General features: G+C 44.5%; 1 protein-coding gene across 1 annotated transcript; it reads left to right on the top strand.

Annotated features, from left to right (window-relative positions):
• The first annotated feature begins 1,661 nt into the window (after positions 1-1,661).
• LOC131951737 (fascin) lies at positions 1,662-13,961 on the top strand. The gene is made up of 4 exons (XM_059314116.1): positions 1,662-2,680; positions 9,637-9,817; positions 10,332-10,630; positions 10,983-13,961. The coding sequence occupies exons 1-4, from the start codon at positions 1,834-1,836 to the stop codon at positions 11,186-11,188; spliced, it is 1,533 nt and encodes a 510-aa protein (XP_059170099.1). The 5' UTR covers positions 1,662-1,833; the 3' UTR covers positions 11,189-13,961.
• The last annotated feature ends 1,872 nt before the right edge of the window (positions 13,962-15,833 follow it).

The raw sequence follows: 15,833 nt of genomic DNA, 5'->3' as shown, positions 1-15,833 counted from the left end.
TGTCGTTATAGATCGAAACTGGCGAGCGAAATTTTGGGCACGCATTATCATGTTCATGTAGAGTTGTGTTTGTGGTTCACGTAGGTCTAATGCTGTGTTTTACGTAGGCCTAATGTTGAGTTGTGTTTGTGATTCACGTAGGCCTAATGTTGAGTTGTGTTTGTGATTCACGTAGGCCTAGTGTTGAGTTGTGTTAGTGGTTCACCTAGGTCTAATGTTGTGTTTTACGTAGGCCTAATGTTGAGTTGTGTTTGTGATTCACGTAGGCCTAATGTTGAGTTGTGTTTGTGATTCACGTAGGTCTAATGTTGTGTTTTACGTAGGCCTAGTGTTGCGTTGTTTGTGATTTACGTAAGCCTAGTGTTGAGTTGTGTTATACTAAATCAAACTATTTAAATATTGTTTTAACGCAAAATTGAAGGTTGAATTATAACAACATAACATTATGCAATCAGAATCAACAAAAAAATTCATAAAAAACGTTTTAATAACAAGCTTTTATGTAATGATGCACTAAAAAGTAGAAAATAAATTATAGACTACTATTTAAATAACTATAAAGAAAAGCGTGGGTCACTTTAGTATCTATCGGATACCTTTACTAATGTTAAGGAAGACACCCACGCTTTTCTTTATAGTTATTTAAATAGTAGTCTATAATTTATTTTCTACTTTTTAGTGCATCATTACATAAAAGCTTGTTATTAAAACGTTTTTTATGAATTTTTTTTCAGTACTTTACATGTTTTATCTACAATAGAGTTACATGACTAAAAACCATTGCGCGCCTACTGAATATCACGTTCAGTAGGCGCGCAATAGTTTTTGAACGCAGCCATTACGTGGTCGTGATGGCGCAGCTATTGATGACGCGTGTGGTGTGGTTGACTAGACATGCCTACTAATTCGGTCCAAATTTTAATTAATTCATAAAAAATCAATTAGGCATCCAATTAAGTCAAATTTAGTTTCAGATTGCATTGTCTTCATGTCTTGACCCACGTGCCAACTGTGAATCGTGTCGGTCAAGTAGAACTGTCCAAATTTTCACTCCTGCGTTTCCGTCAAGACAGACTGACGACAGACTGACGACAGACTGTCGAGGAAGTGAGTTAAATAAAAGCTTGTAAAAATTTACTAACTTACTAATTCGATCTATTAATCAGAGTTTCTTTTAGGCATCTTTTCATGGGGAGGGGCGCTTAGCACGAACGAAATGGAATTTATATAGAAAATAAAATATATACTTTTATTTTAACAGTGCTCGCCCCTCCCCCCCCCCCCCCCCCCCGGAGAAAAAAGTCTGGAAGAAACACTGCTATTAATCTACACTTATATGCCCCCACCTACACCCAACCCCACCCATCATTAAGATCAAAAATTGGAAAAGGAAAATGAGTCTGTCCCATGCTATGATGTATCGGGAATGTCTGCAATAAACAACACGCAATGTTCACAACAGAATACTAATGCCAGAGCGTAGATACAGCGTGCTGGGCTGATAAATCAATGAATGAAAACATGCGCATGCGCTACTTTGCGCTGTGAGCGAGTCAACGCTGCGAGACTGGGCTGTCAGCCAATCAAATACATGGGATTGCCCGAAGACGGCAAAAGAAGGGATGGTTGGGGGGGGGGGGGGGTGTTGAGTGAATTTTTCTCCCCACTAGTTATTTCCTAAGTTGGTTCGAGAGAGGCGGTCTATGGTTTCAGACTTTGTTCGTGTCCGTGGCAGTTGAGCGTTCTCATAGGATTCTCGGTGTATTCTGGATAACGCTGCGTTTATTTTTTCCGTTGAAGGATTACTTCTATCTCGGCTTGTGATCCTCTACCATGAGCAACTGTGTGAACGGAAGCAATGGGGTCTGCAGGTCGGAGCTCCAGTGGAAGGTCGGCCTGATCAACAGCTCCGGCAAATATCTGACGGCCGAGTCTTTCGGCTTCAAGATCAACGTGTCTGGGACGTCCCTCAAGAAGAAGCAGACGTTTGTCCTGGAGCAGGACCCACAAGACGAGGTCCTCTACATCAAGAGCCACACGGGCAGGTATATGTCCTCTGACAAGTACGGTAACGTGAGCTGCGAGGCCGAGGACCGGGAGCAGACGGAGAAGTTTACAGTCGAGTACGACAAGAACGGCTCGGGACGCTGGGCCTTTAGAAATGTGGCTCACGGCAACTTTCTGGGCGGACACGAGGACAACTTGAAGTGTTTCGCCAAGTCTGTGACGGAGAGCGAGCTGTGGGTGGTGCAGCTCTCAATCCACCCCCAGGTGAACCTGAGGAACGTCAACAGGAAGCGGTACGCCCAGCTGAAGGACGAAGAGCTGCAGGTGACCGAGGTCATCCCCTGGGGCAAGGAGGCGCTCATCATCCTACACTTTGACAACGGGAAGTACGCCCTCAAAACCTACGACAACCGTTTCCTCAACCGGGATGGAACCCTGGTCTCCGAGCTGACGGACGAGAGCCGTTACACTCTGGAGATGCGGAGCGGCGCCAACAGCGGGCTGGCCTTTAAGGACAGGACCGGCACCTACCTGACGGCCGTGGGCGCCACGGCCACCATGAAGGGCCGCAACAAGACGGTCAGCAAAGACGAGCTCTTCACGCTAGAAGACTCCTGTCCACAGGTCGTCTTGACCTCGCTAGGCAACAACAAGAAAGTGTCCATCAGGCAAGGTAGGCAACCGCTGTTTTAATATTGTCCTGTTGTGGAGGGGGGGGTCCATTAGGCGAAGAAGGCAGATGAATTCATCTCTGTGATACGTTGTTGATAAAAACTGGCATAATCAGCAGCCGCTATAAACACTTAAGTTGTGAAATTAACAGTATACCCCTCCCCTCTACTTGCATTGTTTTCTTGTTGCCTGAAGGGCTGAGAACACAAACATTTAGCTTGGCGGGTCCTCTCCCCTGTCTCCACAAACACCGAGTCGTGTTGTTTGCCAGAAAGTCGAGCCGCCTGTTTTGTTTGATCTCGTTACAACATGGACGCAGCGCCCGACTGTCAGTTCAAACCGTGACAAACACCACGACACCCGCTAAATGGCCTCACACTCACTGCCAACAGCTCCCACACTCACTGCCAACAGCTCCCACACTCACTGCCAACAGCTCCCACACACACTGCCAACAGCTCCCACACTCACTGCCAACAGCTCCCACACTCACTGCCAACAGCTCCCACACTCACTGCCAACAGCTCCCACACTCACTGCCAACAGCTCCCACACTCACTGCCAACAGCTCCCACACACACTGCCAACAGCTCCCACACTCACTGCCAACAGCTCCCACACTCACTGCCAACAGCTCCCACACTCACTGCCAACAGCTCCCACACTCACTGCCAACAGCTCCCTCACTCACTGCCAACAGCTCCCACACTCACTGCCAACAGCTCCCACACTCACTGCCAACAGCTCCCACACACACTGCCAACAGCTCCCACACTCACTGCCAACAGCTCTCACACTCACTGCCAACAGCTCCCACACTCACTGCCAACAGTTCCCTCACTCACTGCCAACAGTTCCCTCACTCACTGCCAACAGTTCCCACACTCACTGCCAACAGTTCCCTCACTCACTGCCAACAGCTCCCACACTCACTGCCAACAGCTCCCTCACTCACTGCCAACAGTTCCCTCACTCACTGCCAACAGCTCCCACACTCACTGCCAACAGTTCCCACACTCACTGCCAACAGCTCCCACACTCACTGCCAACAGCTCCCACACTCACTGCCAACAGTTCCCACACTCACTGCCAACAGCTCCCACACTCACTGCCAACAGTTCCCACACACACAGCTCCCACACACCGGCCTCTATTGGGTCGTCACGTGACTAGTATTTTTAGCTCTAGCTTAGAACATCTGTTTCCGTTATCCCACATTTTTTACCCTGTCCTTTAACTTCAAGTGTTTTCGCTTCACTTTTATTTCTTCTGTCAAAATTTGGACTTCGAGCGTCCAACTGAAACCACCATTATTGAAGCTCATCTTTTATTATTGATTGACAAGGACTACCCCCCTCCCCATCCCCACCCGAACAAAGAACGGATATTCCCTTCATTAACAAAGGATTTGACTGTGACTCATCCAACCTGTGCCCCTTGCTTCATTTACAATCGTACAATTTTACATTGGGCCGTCCAGTCTCCGCCTACTGGCCGTCCACCCCCTGTTACTAGTCGCACACCTCTGCTTACAACAGTGACTGGCCGACCATGAAGGCCGTCCATCTGATACTTCGGACGGTTCGAGTTGATAACGAGCATACAGCACAGGGGCAAATAGTCGAGAGTTCTCTTTCTTTGTTGTGTCTAGTGAACGCCTCACCCCGCCCGCTAACCCGGGTCACGTCAGTCGCTCGTCACTGCGGTGTGTAGGGTGGGATGGGAAAGGTGGAATGGAATGAGGAAGGTGATAAGAAAAGGTGGGGGGGGGGGGGGGGGGGGGGGTTGAAGGAGTGAGTAGTTTCTGAACGTGAGCATTTTTCAGTATCGTTCATAAGTCTGCAAGTAACATGTGGCTACATGCCTGCAAGTATCACGTGGCTACATGCCTGCAAGTATCACGTGGCTACATGCCTGCAGGTATCACGTGGCTACATGCCTGCAAGTATCACGTGGCTACATGCCTGCAGGTATCACGTGGCTACATGCCTGCAAGTATCACGTGGCTACATGCCTGCAAGTATCACGTGGCTACATGCCTGCAAGTATCACGTGGCTACATGCCTGCAAGTATCACGTGGCTACATGCCTGCAGGTATCACGTGGCTACATGCCTGCAAGTATCACGTGGCTACATGCCCATTGCCTGCAAGTATCACGTGGCTACATGCCCATTGCCTGCAAGTATCACGTGGCTACATGCCCATTGCCTGCAAGTATCACGTGGCTACATGCCCATTGCCTGCAAGTATCACGTGGCTACATGCCTGCAAGTATCACGTGGCTACATGCCTGCAAGTATCACGTGGCTACATGCCTGCAGGTATCACGTGACTACATGCCTGCAAGTATCACGTGACTACATGCCTGCAGGTATCACGTGGCTACATGCCTGCAAGTATCACGTGGCTACATGCCTGCAGGTATCACGTGGCTACATGCCTGCAGGTATCACGTGGCTACATGCCTGCAGGTATCACGTGACTACATGCCTGCAAGTATCACGTGGCTACATGCCTGCAGGTATCACGTGGCTACATGCCTGCAAGTATCACGTGGCTACATGCCTGCAAGTATCACGTGGCTACGTGCCTGCAGGTATCACGTGGCTACGTGCCTGCAGGTATCACGTGGCTACATGCCTGCAGGTATCACGTGGCTACATGCCTGCAGGTATCACGTGGCTACATGCCTGCAGGTATCACGTGGCTACATGCCTGCAGGTATCACGTGGCTACATGCCTGCAAGTATCACGTGGCTACATGCCTGCAAGTATCACGTGGCTACATGCCTGCAAGTATCACGTGGCTACATGCCTGCAAGTATCACGTGGCTACATGCCTGCAAGTATCACGTGGCTACATGCCCATTGCCTGCAAGTATCACGTGGCTACATGCCTGCAGGTATCACGTGGCTACATGCCTGCAGGTATCACGTGGCTACATGCCTGCAGGTATCACGTGGCTACATGCCTGCAGGTATCACGTGGCTACATGCCTGCAAGTATCACGTGGCTACATGTGTAGCCCAGGTGACGTGGCCGTGCTTTCTGTGACATGACCTGACATCCTGATTACTAGGTCACCCTGACATAAATTTGACTGCATCCGAGTGATATATAACATTATCATAATACACACACCTTCCTATAACATTATCATAATACATACATCTTTCTATACCCTTTCTAGATCCCCCCCCCCCATACACACACACCCACACAAACAATTGATTAGGAAAATACCCCCACACCCACATTTTAGACTGTTAGATTATGCTAGTGAGCAATAAACCCAAACCACACATCGCCTAAACCTTGTGTGAGCTGTCGTTAGGTCACCGTGTGTGAGCTGTTGTGTGAGCTGTTGTGTGAGCTGTTGTGTGAGCTGTCGTTAGGTCACCTTGTGTGAGCTGTTGTGTGAGCTGTTGTGTGAGCTGTTGTGTGAGCTGTCGTGTGAGCTGTTGTGTGAGCTGTTGTGTGAGCTGTCGTTAGGTCACCTTGTGTGAGCTGTTGTGTGAGCTGTTGTGTGAGCTGTTGTGTGAGCTGTTGTGTGAGCTGTTGTGTGAGCTGTCGTTAGGTCAGACATTTCAAACTTTATGAACTGTGTTACCTAACTTTTTTTTGAAAAGGTCAGAGGTTAGCTAACATTTAACGCTTGTCAACACTTGGGGGTGGGGTGGGGGGGGGGGCTGTCGTCACCCAGCACCATCCAGCACCACAGTGTGAAAGTGATTTCATTTGAATGGTACCTAGCACAGGGATCCACGGGAGTCAGGGTGATCACGTGATGGTGACTAGATGTCAGGGTGATCACGTGATGGTGACTAGATGTCAGGGGGATCACGTGATGACTAGATGTCAGGGGGATCACGTGATGACTAGATGTCAGGGGGATCACGTGATGACTAGATGTCAGGGGGATCACGTGATGACTAGATGTCAGGGGGATCACGTGATGACTAGATGTCAGGGGGATCACGTGATGACTAGATGTCAGGGGGATCACGTGATGACTAGATGTCAGGGGGATCACTTTACACAGTGAAGTGACTTTAGACCGGGAATCCATTGTATCATTCACGTTTTATCAGTCCAGTCAGATGACCAAAAGTTTAGGTGACCCTAGGTGACCCATGTTTCATCAGTCCAGTCAGATGACCAAAAGTTTAGGTGACCCTAGGTGACCCACGTTTCATCAGTCCAGTTAGATGACCAAAAGTTTAGGTGAGCCTAGGTGACCCATGTTTCATCAGTCCAGTCAGATGACCAAAAGTTTAGGTGACCCTAGGTGACCCATGTTTCATCAGTCCAGTCAGATGACCAAAAGTTTAGGTGAGCCTAGGTGACCCATGTTTCATCAGTCCAGTCAGATGACCAAAAGTTTAGGTGAGCCTAGGTGACCCATGTTTCATCAGTCCAGTCAGATGACCAAAAGTTTAGGTTTACTAGAGGGTTCTGCGAGAAACTGGGTCAGTGGAACGGACTGACGTGTTAAGTACCGACCCTCGTTACGTCATGAAGTGTTGGAAGCTGACTGACCATGTGACAAGCCTGTAGCAGCCTGTAGACGTGAGAGCACTTCACGACTGCTGTGAGTTATTGAGAGCCAGATGTCGATGCGCGATATACGGAATCCTTAAATTACCCCCCCCCCCATCAACTTTAACCTACTATCGCTTATCCAAGCTCCTACCCATCCCCAAGGTGTAAGACAGTATTTATGGACGAACTGCCCCCCCCCCTCAACACATTCAAAATAATGGGTAAGTATTTTAAGTTGCTAGTAGTGAAGCAGTGGTCTAGCCAGGAAGAAAACCAACACTAGGCCTAAAATATGCGTGGACGGAGGGGCTGGTGGGGAGAGGGGCTGGTGCACAGTTTCTTCCAGGCATCTCTTCCAAGAAAGTCTACACCCCCCCCCCCGAACGAAATGGAATTTATATAGAAAACACATACTTTTACCAGTGTCCGCCCCCCCCCCCCCCCGGAAAAATGTTGACCCCCCTCCCGAAAATATTAAGTGCCCCCCCCCCCCCCCCCCCCCCGGGAAAAAAAGTCTGGAAGAAACACTGGGCTGGTGGCTAGGTTGTTGTGCAAGCGGAATATATTTCAACTCAATTGTGGACTACGATTTTTAAAGTTTCATTTTTCTTCATCGACTAAATAACATTGTATGGTAAATGTTAATACTAGAACACTACACCAGACATCGGAACAAGAGTAGACTTACTGTTATGTTTGGTTGCGTTATTAAAAAATTACCTAGATTTAGATCTAGTCTGCGAGGCTACTACTAGAAAGTCTACTGGCCTACTGCTCCAATCTAGACTCTCGGGCGTAGTAAATCTAGATCTAGATCCTAGAATACTCAAGATTTTATTAGACCTTATAACATAACTTCATCGATTGTGATGGGGGTGGGGGGTCGTCAATAGCTTGCATAGCCTACCATAGCTGCAGACACGTCGATAGCTTCTATAGCAGACGACGTGTTCCTGACCATCTGTTGGGCTGGGGAGGTCAGTCTGGTGATCACAGACTGCATTGATATGGGATTAACACGCTCGTGTTGAAACATTCAGCACGTCTGCTTAGTTATGCTACCTTGTCGCGGCCTTTGTTTAACCGGGAAATGGAAGTGCTCTCCCTTCGTTAATCGGCCACAACTCTAGCCGCCATGAGACAACTAACAAAAAAAGTCTAACATCGTTCGCTGGTTCAAGCTCTTCTGTTTTCGTGGGCCAAGGGATGCTGAACTGTGATCATGGCCACCAACTAGCTTTAAATTTGGCACGTGACAACAAAGATCGGTATGTTGACAGTTTCAGAACATCGCAGACAGGGGGCGGAGGGGTGTGGGAGATTAGGAAAGAAAGCTTTGAACCTTTATTCAAGACTTTGTATTTCGAGGGGTCATCCCTAAACGACGTCACACAGTGGCGTAGCCAGGATCGTCTCATGGGTGGGGTTCAAATTTTTTCCATCATTTATATATATATAGATATATATAGATATATATATATATATATATATATATATATATATATATATATATAATTATATACTATAGAAATATAGACCAACTAAATGTTAACTGTGCTCTGTAAATCTTATTTTCGACAAAATCCCTATTTTTAAAAACTATAGAAATTTGGAGGATGGGTGGTAGGTTGAGGTGTGATAGTATTTTAGGCAGGTGGTGTGGATTTGGTTTTAGTGATGTGTGAGGGGGTTGGGGTTATAAAGCAGTCCAACAACTGACCAGACAAAAGACAGTCCAACAACTGACCAGACAGTCCAACAACAACTGACCAGACAGTCCAACAACAACTGACCAGACAGTCCAACAACAACTGACCAGACAGTCCAACAACAACTGACCAGACAGTCCAACAACAACTGACCAGACAGTCCAACAACAACTGACCAGACAGTCCAACAACAACTGACCAGACAGTCCAACAACAACTGACCAGACAGTCCAACAACAACTGACCAGACAGTCCAACAACTGACCAGACAGTCCAACAACTGACCATACAGAGGTGTAGCTATGGGATGGTGGGTGGGGCAGCCGACCCGAGCATCAACATTGGGGGGGGGGGGGGTTGTGCACCAAATAGGGTAGAAAAAAATATTAACAATTCAGCTTAAGCTGAAGTATTGAAGGCTTGTGCACACTGATATAAGTGGTGATCTAATGGTGGTTTTTTGGTAGCACATTAAAAAACTGTAAAAGCATTTTGGTTTATAACAATAAGAAGTAAAAATACCATGATAATATGCTCATCAAGCTCACCTTTTTTTTTTCGTATCTAGTAAAATATGCAATAGAATAATTAATTATAAAGGAAATTTATACACATCATTGTTTGCGTATGTTTTTTGGCTTTCATTTGTTGGCTTCTCCTCAGTCTGCCTTGTCCGTCCATTAACATTTCCTTCTGTTGTTAGGTGTGGATGTGACGGCCAATCAGGAAGAAGCTGAGGACACTGACAAAGAGATATTTCAAATGGAACTCTTAGTTCCTGCAACAGAAGAGTCGCCAGCCAAGTGGGGCTTTAGAACAGTGGATAACACATACTGGACCCAAGAACCTTTGGGGGGTATCCAAGCTACAGCAAGAGACAAATCGTAAGTTTTTTTTGTTTCAAATGTGTGATTTCAACATTCTCTTCACATCTGTATTTTTTTAGTTTCATTATTTTCTAAGTCGAAGTGTTTCTTTAAAATGTTTGAAGCTAATCTCAAATGTGAATGTAAAAAATGTCTTAAACGGTTTGAAAAATGTTAGAATTGTAAATTATTGTAAAGGGCCTTATTTGCTTTTTTCTGATCTTTATTTCACAACAAAAAAATTACAGGCAAAGCCTTAAATAAATATACTTCTCTGACCTTATATTTTAATTTCATGAAACAGCAAATGACACCCCCCCCCCCCCACCCCTTTAATTAAGGGAAATGAATATATCAGCAACAAATACTAATTAACTTCCTGTTTGTATGCCAGGTGGCCACTTAGCCGGTTTGAAAAGCTGAATTTGCTCACAAATATTTGACTTGCTTTTAACTTAATTATTCATACTTAAACTTCACTATTTTCAAACAAGAAGTAATTTGAAACTCCAAATGTATTTTTAATTCCCAGCAACCCTAACACAAGATTTGTAGTTGACTGGTTGGGAGATGGCACCATTGCAGTTAAATCTAGTAACGGACACTACATTCAAAGCCGACAGACAGGACAACTTGTAGGTGTCAGCGACTCTGTCACTAACAAGGAAAAGTTCTATGTTAAAATAATCAACCGGCCACTTTTGCTGCTGAAGAATGAGCACGGCTTTGTTGGTCTCAAATCTCCAGGCAAGTCAGAAGTCCAGTGCAGCAAGAGCAACTATGAGATCATCTACCTGGAGCCCAGTAATGACGGACATTATTTCTTAAAAGGTAATCTAGCAATTGGTCAAAAGTATAAGCAGATCTTAAAAATACAGGTGGTACAGTGCATGGGATCTGCACATGTACCTGGGAGTGGAGGGGATTATCATTTTGTTAAATGAGTTAGGGTGGAGATATAAACCAATGCTGCATAACACATCTTTAATTAATAAAATTCATCTTTTAATTGACAGTTTACATCAAATATTTAAATGTAAAAACCCTTTCTGTAATGATTACAGTATTTAAATGTTAAAACCCTTTCTGTAATGATTACAATATTTAAATGTAAAAACCCTTTCCGTAATGATTGCAATATTTAAATGTAAAAACACTTCCTGTAATGATTAAATAATTTCAGGAGCCAACAACAAGTACTGGAGACTTTCAGAGGATGCCTCAATTCTGGCTGATGCGGACACACCAGTACCATTTCTGCTAGAACCTAAGGGCTCGGCCATCCTGACAATTAAGGGTCCTAATGGATGCTATATCAAAGGAGAACACAACGGTTTATTCAGGGCAGTGGGTCAGGAGGTCGACGCCTCAATGCTGTGGGAATATTAATTCCAGTTAACAACTGTCAACATTTGCAAGGACTTGATTCAACTCTTTGAAGGAATGGGACACTATTATTTCACAATTTAATCCAATCATTCCACCAAGGAATTTCCTCAATTTTTAACATCAAGCTCTGTTTTATCTATTGACATTTTTAAAAACTTTGAATTTTCCAGAAATGTTGTCAATTTTGTCTCACCTATGTGGTGAGGTTTTCTCAACCGTTGCTCAACATCTGGCCTTGAACAGCTGCATATCTGTGGATTACCATTTGCAGATATCTGTGGATTACCATTTGTAGATATCTGTGGATTACCATTTGCAGATATCTGTGGATTACCATTTGCAGATATCTGTGGATTACCATTTGCAGATAGTATCTGTGGATTACCATTTGCAGATAGTAACTGTGGATTACCATTTGCAGATAGTAACTGTGGATTACCATTTGCAGATAGTAACTGTGGATTACCATTTGCAGATATTATCTGTGGATTACCATTTTCAGATAGTATCTGTGGATTACCATTTTCAGATAGTATCTGTGGATTACCATTTTCAGATAGTATCTGTGGATTACCATTTTCAGATAGTATCTGTGGATTACCATTTGCAGATAGTATCTGTGGATTACCATTTGCAGATAGTATCTGTGGATTACCATTTGCAGATAGTATCTGTGGATTACCATTTGCAGATAGTATCTGTGGATTACCATTTGCAGATAGTATCTGTGGATTACCATTTGCAGATATCTGTGGATTACCTTTTGCAGATATCTGTGGATTACCTTTTGCAGATATTAACTGCCTCTTTCACTTGCCAACTGGAGAAGTGCTCCAATGGTGTCACTATTTAATGTAGTCATCAGCACTAAATCTTAAATTTGACTTAGATCAATCAGGTTAATTAAATCGTCAGCATTAGTCAATATCTGGGACCACCGTGAGGCTTCAGCTGTGTAACCATGGCAACTATGATCATATTGCTTTGTTGGACCACATCATCGTGTCAAGCTCTTGGACATTATCCTTTTGTTTGACAAATACTTGGTCATGGTATTATAGTTTCAGCAAGCCTTGGAAGAGAGTACTCAATCTCCAATGCTTTTATTCAGCAGTTGCATTTCTGTAGCGATCTTTCAATACTTTTATCAAGTCAGCCATGGTATTATAGTTCCAGCAAGCCTAGGAAGAGAGTACTCCATTCCCAATGCTTTTATTCAGCAGTTGCATTTCTGCAGCGATCTTTCAATACTTTTATCAAGTCAGATAATCTCACACAAACCAGCATTAGTCTTTTCACCATGCAAATATCTATTTTTTTTAATTTGGTCATTAATTGGTTGGCTCCTGCATGCAAATACCATTCAATGCTGTGTCCTTGGTGTCATTCAGCAAGGTTTGTTTGTTGCATAGTTTAGCTTGGGGGAGGGGGGGGGGGGCAAAGCTGGGATTATGACCCTTCCTCCCATAAATGCAGTGAATGGTGGTCTTGTGTGGTGAGTCCACCCTGTTGACAGTTCTAGCTTGTCTGATTTTTGGACCCACTTTGTAATAAAAAGGAAAAATTTCCTTGAAAATGTTTTATAATAGTTTGACATTGATTTTTTTCTTATTATGGTTTCAAAAATTGTTTTACTTTATAATTTATAGAAAAACCAAATCCACTTGGAACAGGGGTTACTTTTTATGAAGTCCACAAATATTGTGAGTTTAAAACCACCCACCCTTTCAATCATTCAATGGACGCTACCCTCCCCCTACAAACACTCACAAAAGTGGTATAGTCCACTCAAAACTGTCAAGGACAATGAATCTACAGTACTAAGTTTTTTTTTTTACTAATTCATGATTCTCCAATGTTAAAATTTGTTTAAAAAATGTTCCATCCAAATAGTCCTAGATTTGCATTTATCAAGCTAAGCCTACAATAGTTAATGTTTTTTAAATTTACATCTTCTATACTATTTGTAAATAGAATTTTTGTTCTTTACAACTCACTGTATTAGCTAATTAATTTTGTTAATTGCATGTTTTATGGAATTGTAGTATACATTTGCTAACCTCATTCAATAAAATATATTTTGAGCTGTGTAGAAAATATAAGGGGCTAACCTTGTTCTGTTGTTAGAAATGTGGTATTGTTTGATAAATTGATGAAATTGTATTTAACATGTATGACATTGCATTAAACATGTATTTGTATGTAAATCTATTTAACATCTGACAGTTATTTGCCGTAAACAATTTTTACTTGTCATTTGTACGGCTGCATCTGCCAGCCTATTGCTCACCATTTGTCAGTGTGTCACACTACATGAGTGACGTCAGTGTGTCACACTACATGAGTCACATTATGGGCGAATGTTGTAGTGAATAAATTATTGTCCTCTTGTTTAGCCGGCCTGTAAATACAGTCTGCGCCTTGAAGTAAACTATCCCTGGGGTTTGCCACCCCCTGGGGTAGGTGCCCCATGGGTTTGACATCGCTTGCATTCACCTTAGCTTGATCTCAGATATTATTGTATTCTTAACACATGTCAGTATTACTATTAGGTAAGATGAATGGACAAAATTGTTTACATTTTCTGGATTTAATTGTACAAGTTAAATTACTTTCCTTTTTGAAACGGTTTATATTTTCCTTGTATTTATATTTTAACGCTAATGATAGCTTAAGTAGGTAATTTATTCATTTTAAAATGTATATTTAGACTAATAGAGATAACTTTCAGGAGATTTACATGGTCTTTTTAATAAACTTTTTTGCAATTTAATTGTAAGTTGTTTATTAATTTATAGTCTGGGGCAGCATGAAAGAATACTATTGAGTCCTACTTGACATTGCTGTCTTCACTCGTCTAGTAAATATGCACTCATGTATTTATACATACATGTGCTTATAGTTATAATTTAACATGAGACAGCTATATGATTGGGGTCCATGCTCCAGTCTACCATTGAGGTGTTCCACCACACATTCCCCAGTCTACCATTGAGGTGTTCCAACCCACCCCCACATTCCCCAGTCTACCATTGAGGTGTTCCACCACACATTCCCCAGTCTACCATTGAGGTGTTCCACCACACATTCCCCAGTCTACCATTGAGGTGTTCCAACCCACCACACATTCCCCAGTCTACCATTGAGGTGTTCCACCACACATTCCCCAGTCTACCATTGAGGTGTTCCACCACACATTCCCCAGTCTACCATTGAGGTGTTCCACCACACATTCCCATCTACCATTGAGGTGTTCCACCACACATTCCCATCTACCATTGAGGTGTTCCACCACACATTCCCCAGTCTACCATTGAGGTGTTCCAACCCACCACACATTCCCCAGTCTACCATTGAGGTGTTCCAACCCACCCCCAGTCTACCATTGAGGTGTTCCACCACACATTCCCATCTACCATTGAGGTGTTCCACCACACATTCCCCAGTCTACCATTGAGGTGTTCCACCACACATTCCCATCTACCATTGAGGTGTTCCACCACACATTCCCCAGTCTACCATTGAGGTGTTCCACCACACATTCCCATCTACCATTGAGGTGTTCCACCACACATTCCCATCTACCATTGAGGTGTTCCACCACACATTCCCCAGTCTACCATTGAGGTGTTCCACCACACATTCCCCAGTCTACCATTGAGGTGTTCCACCACACATTCCCATCTACCATTGAGGTGTTCCACCACACATTCCCCAGTCTACCATTGAGGTGTTCCACCACACATTCCCATCTACCATTGAGGTGTTCCACCACACATTCCCCAGTCTACCATTGAGGTGTTCCACCACACATTCCCCAGTCTACCATTGAGGTGTTCCACCACACATTCCCCAGTCTACCATTGAGGTGTTCCACCACACATTCCCCAGTCTACCATTGAGGTGTTCCACCACACATTCCCCAGTCTACCATTGAGGTGTTCCACCACACATTCCCCAGTCTACCATTGAGGTGTTCCACCACACATTCCCCAGTCTACCATTGAGGTGTTCCACCCCACCCCCACATTCCCCAGTCTACCATTGAGGTGTTCCACCACACATTCCCATCTACCATTGAGGTGTTCCACCCCACCCCCACATTCCCATCTACCATTGAGGTGTTCCACCACACATTCCCCAGTCTACCATTGAGGTGTTCCACCACACATTCCCCAGTCTACCATTGAGGTGTTCCACCACACATTCCCCAGTCTACCATTGAGGTGTTCCACCACACATTCCCCAGTCTACCATTGAGGTGTTCCACCACACATTCCCCAGTCTACCATTGAGGTGTTCCACCACACATTCCCCAGTCTACCATTGAGGTGTTCCACCACACATTCCCCAGTCTACCATTGAGGTGTTCCAACCCACCACACATTCCCCAGTCTACCATTGAGGTGTTCCACCACACATTCCCCAGTCTACCATTGAGGTGTTTCAACCCACCACACATTCCCCAGTCTACCATTGAGGTGTTCCACCACACATTCCCCAGTCTACCATTGAGGTGTTCCACCACACATTCCCCAGTCTACCATTGAGGTGTTTCAACCCACCACACATTCCCCAGTCTACCATTGAGGTGTTCCACCACACATTCCCCAGTCTACCATTGAGGTGTTCCACCACACATTCC

The sequence above is a fragment of the Physella acuta genome, unplaced genomic scaffold, assembly GCF_028476545.2.
Source record: "Physella acuta isolate Inbredline_101_S28 unplaced genomic scaffold, ASM2847654v3 ptg000824l, whole genome shotgun sequence".
Lineage (NCBI taxonomy): Eukaryota > Metazoa > Mollusca > Gastropoda > Physidae > Physella > Physella acuta.
The sequence above is the reverse complement of the archived record's forward strand: the minus strand, read 5'-3'. Positions and strand labels throughout refer to the sequence as shown.

Coding starts and splice junctions, on each gene's coding strand:
- LOC131951737 (XM_059314116.1), top strand. CDS start 1,834: ATGAGCAACTGTGTGAACGGAAGCAATGGGGTCTGCAGGTCGGAGCTC. Junction 2,681..9,636: donor GAAAGTGTCCATCAGGCAAG/GTAGGCAACCGC, acceptor TTCTGTTGTTAG/GTGTGGATGTGACGGCCAAT. Junction 10,631..10,982: donor CGGACATTATTTCTTAAAAG/GTAATCTAGCAA, acceptor AAATAATTTCAG/GAGCCAACAACAAGTACTGG.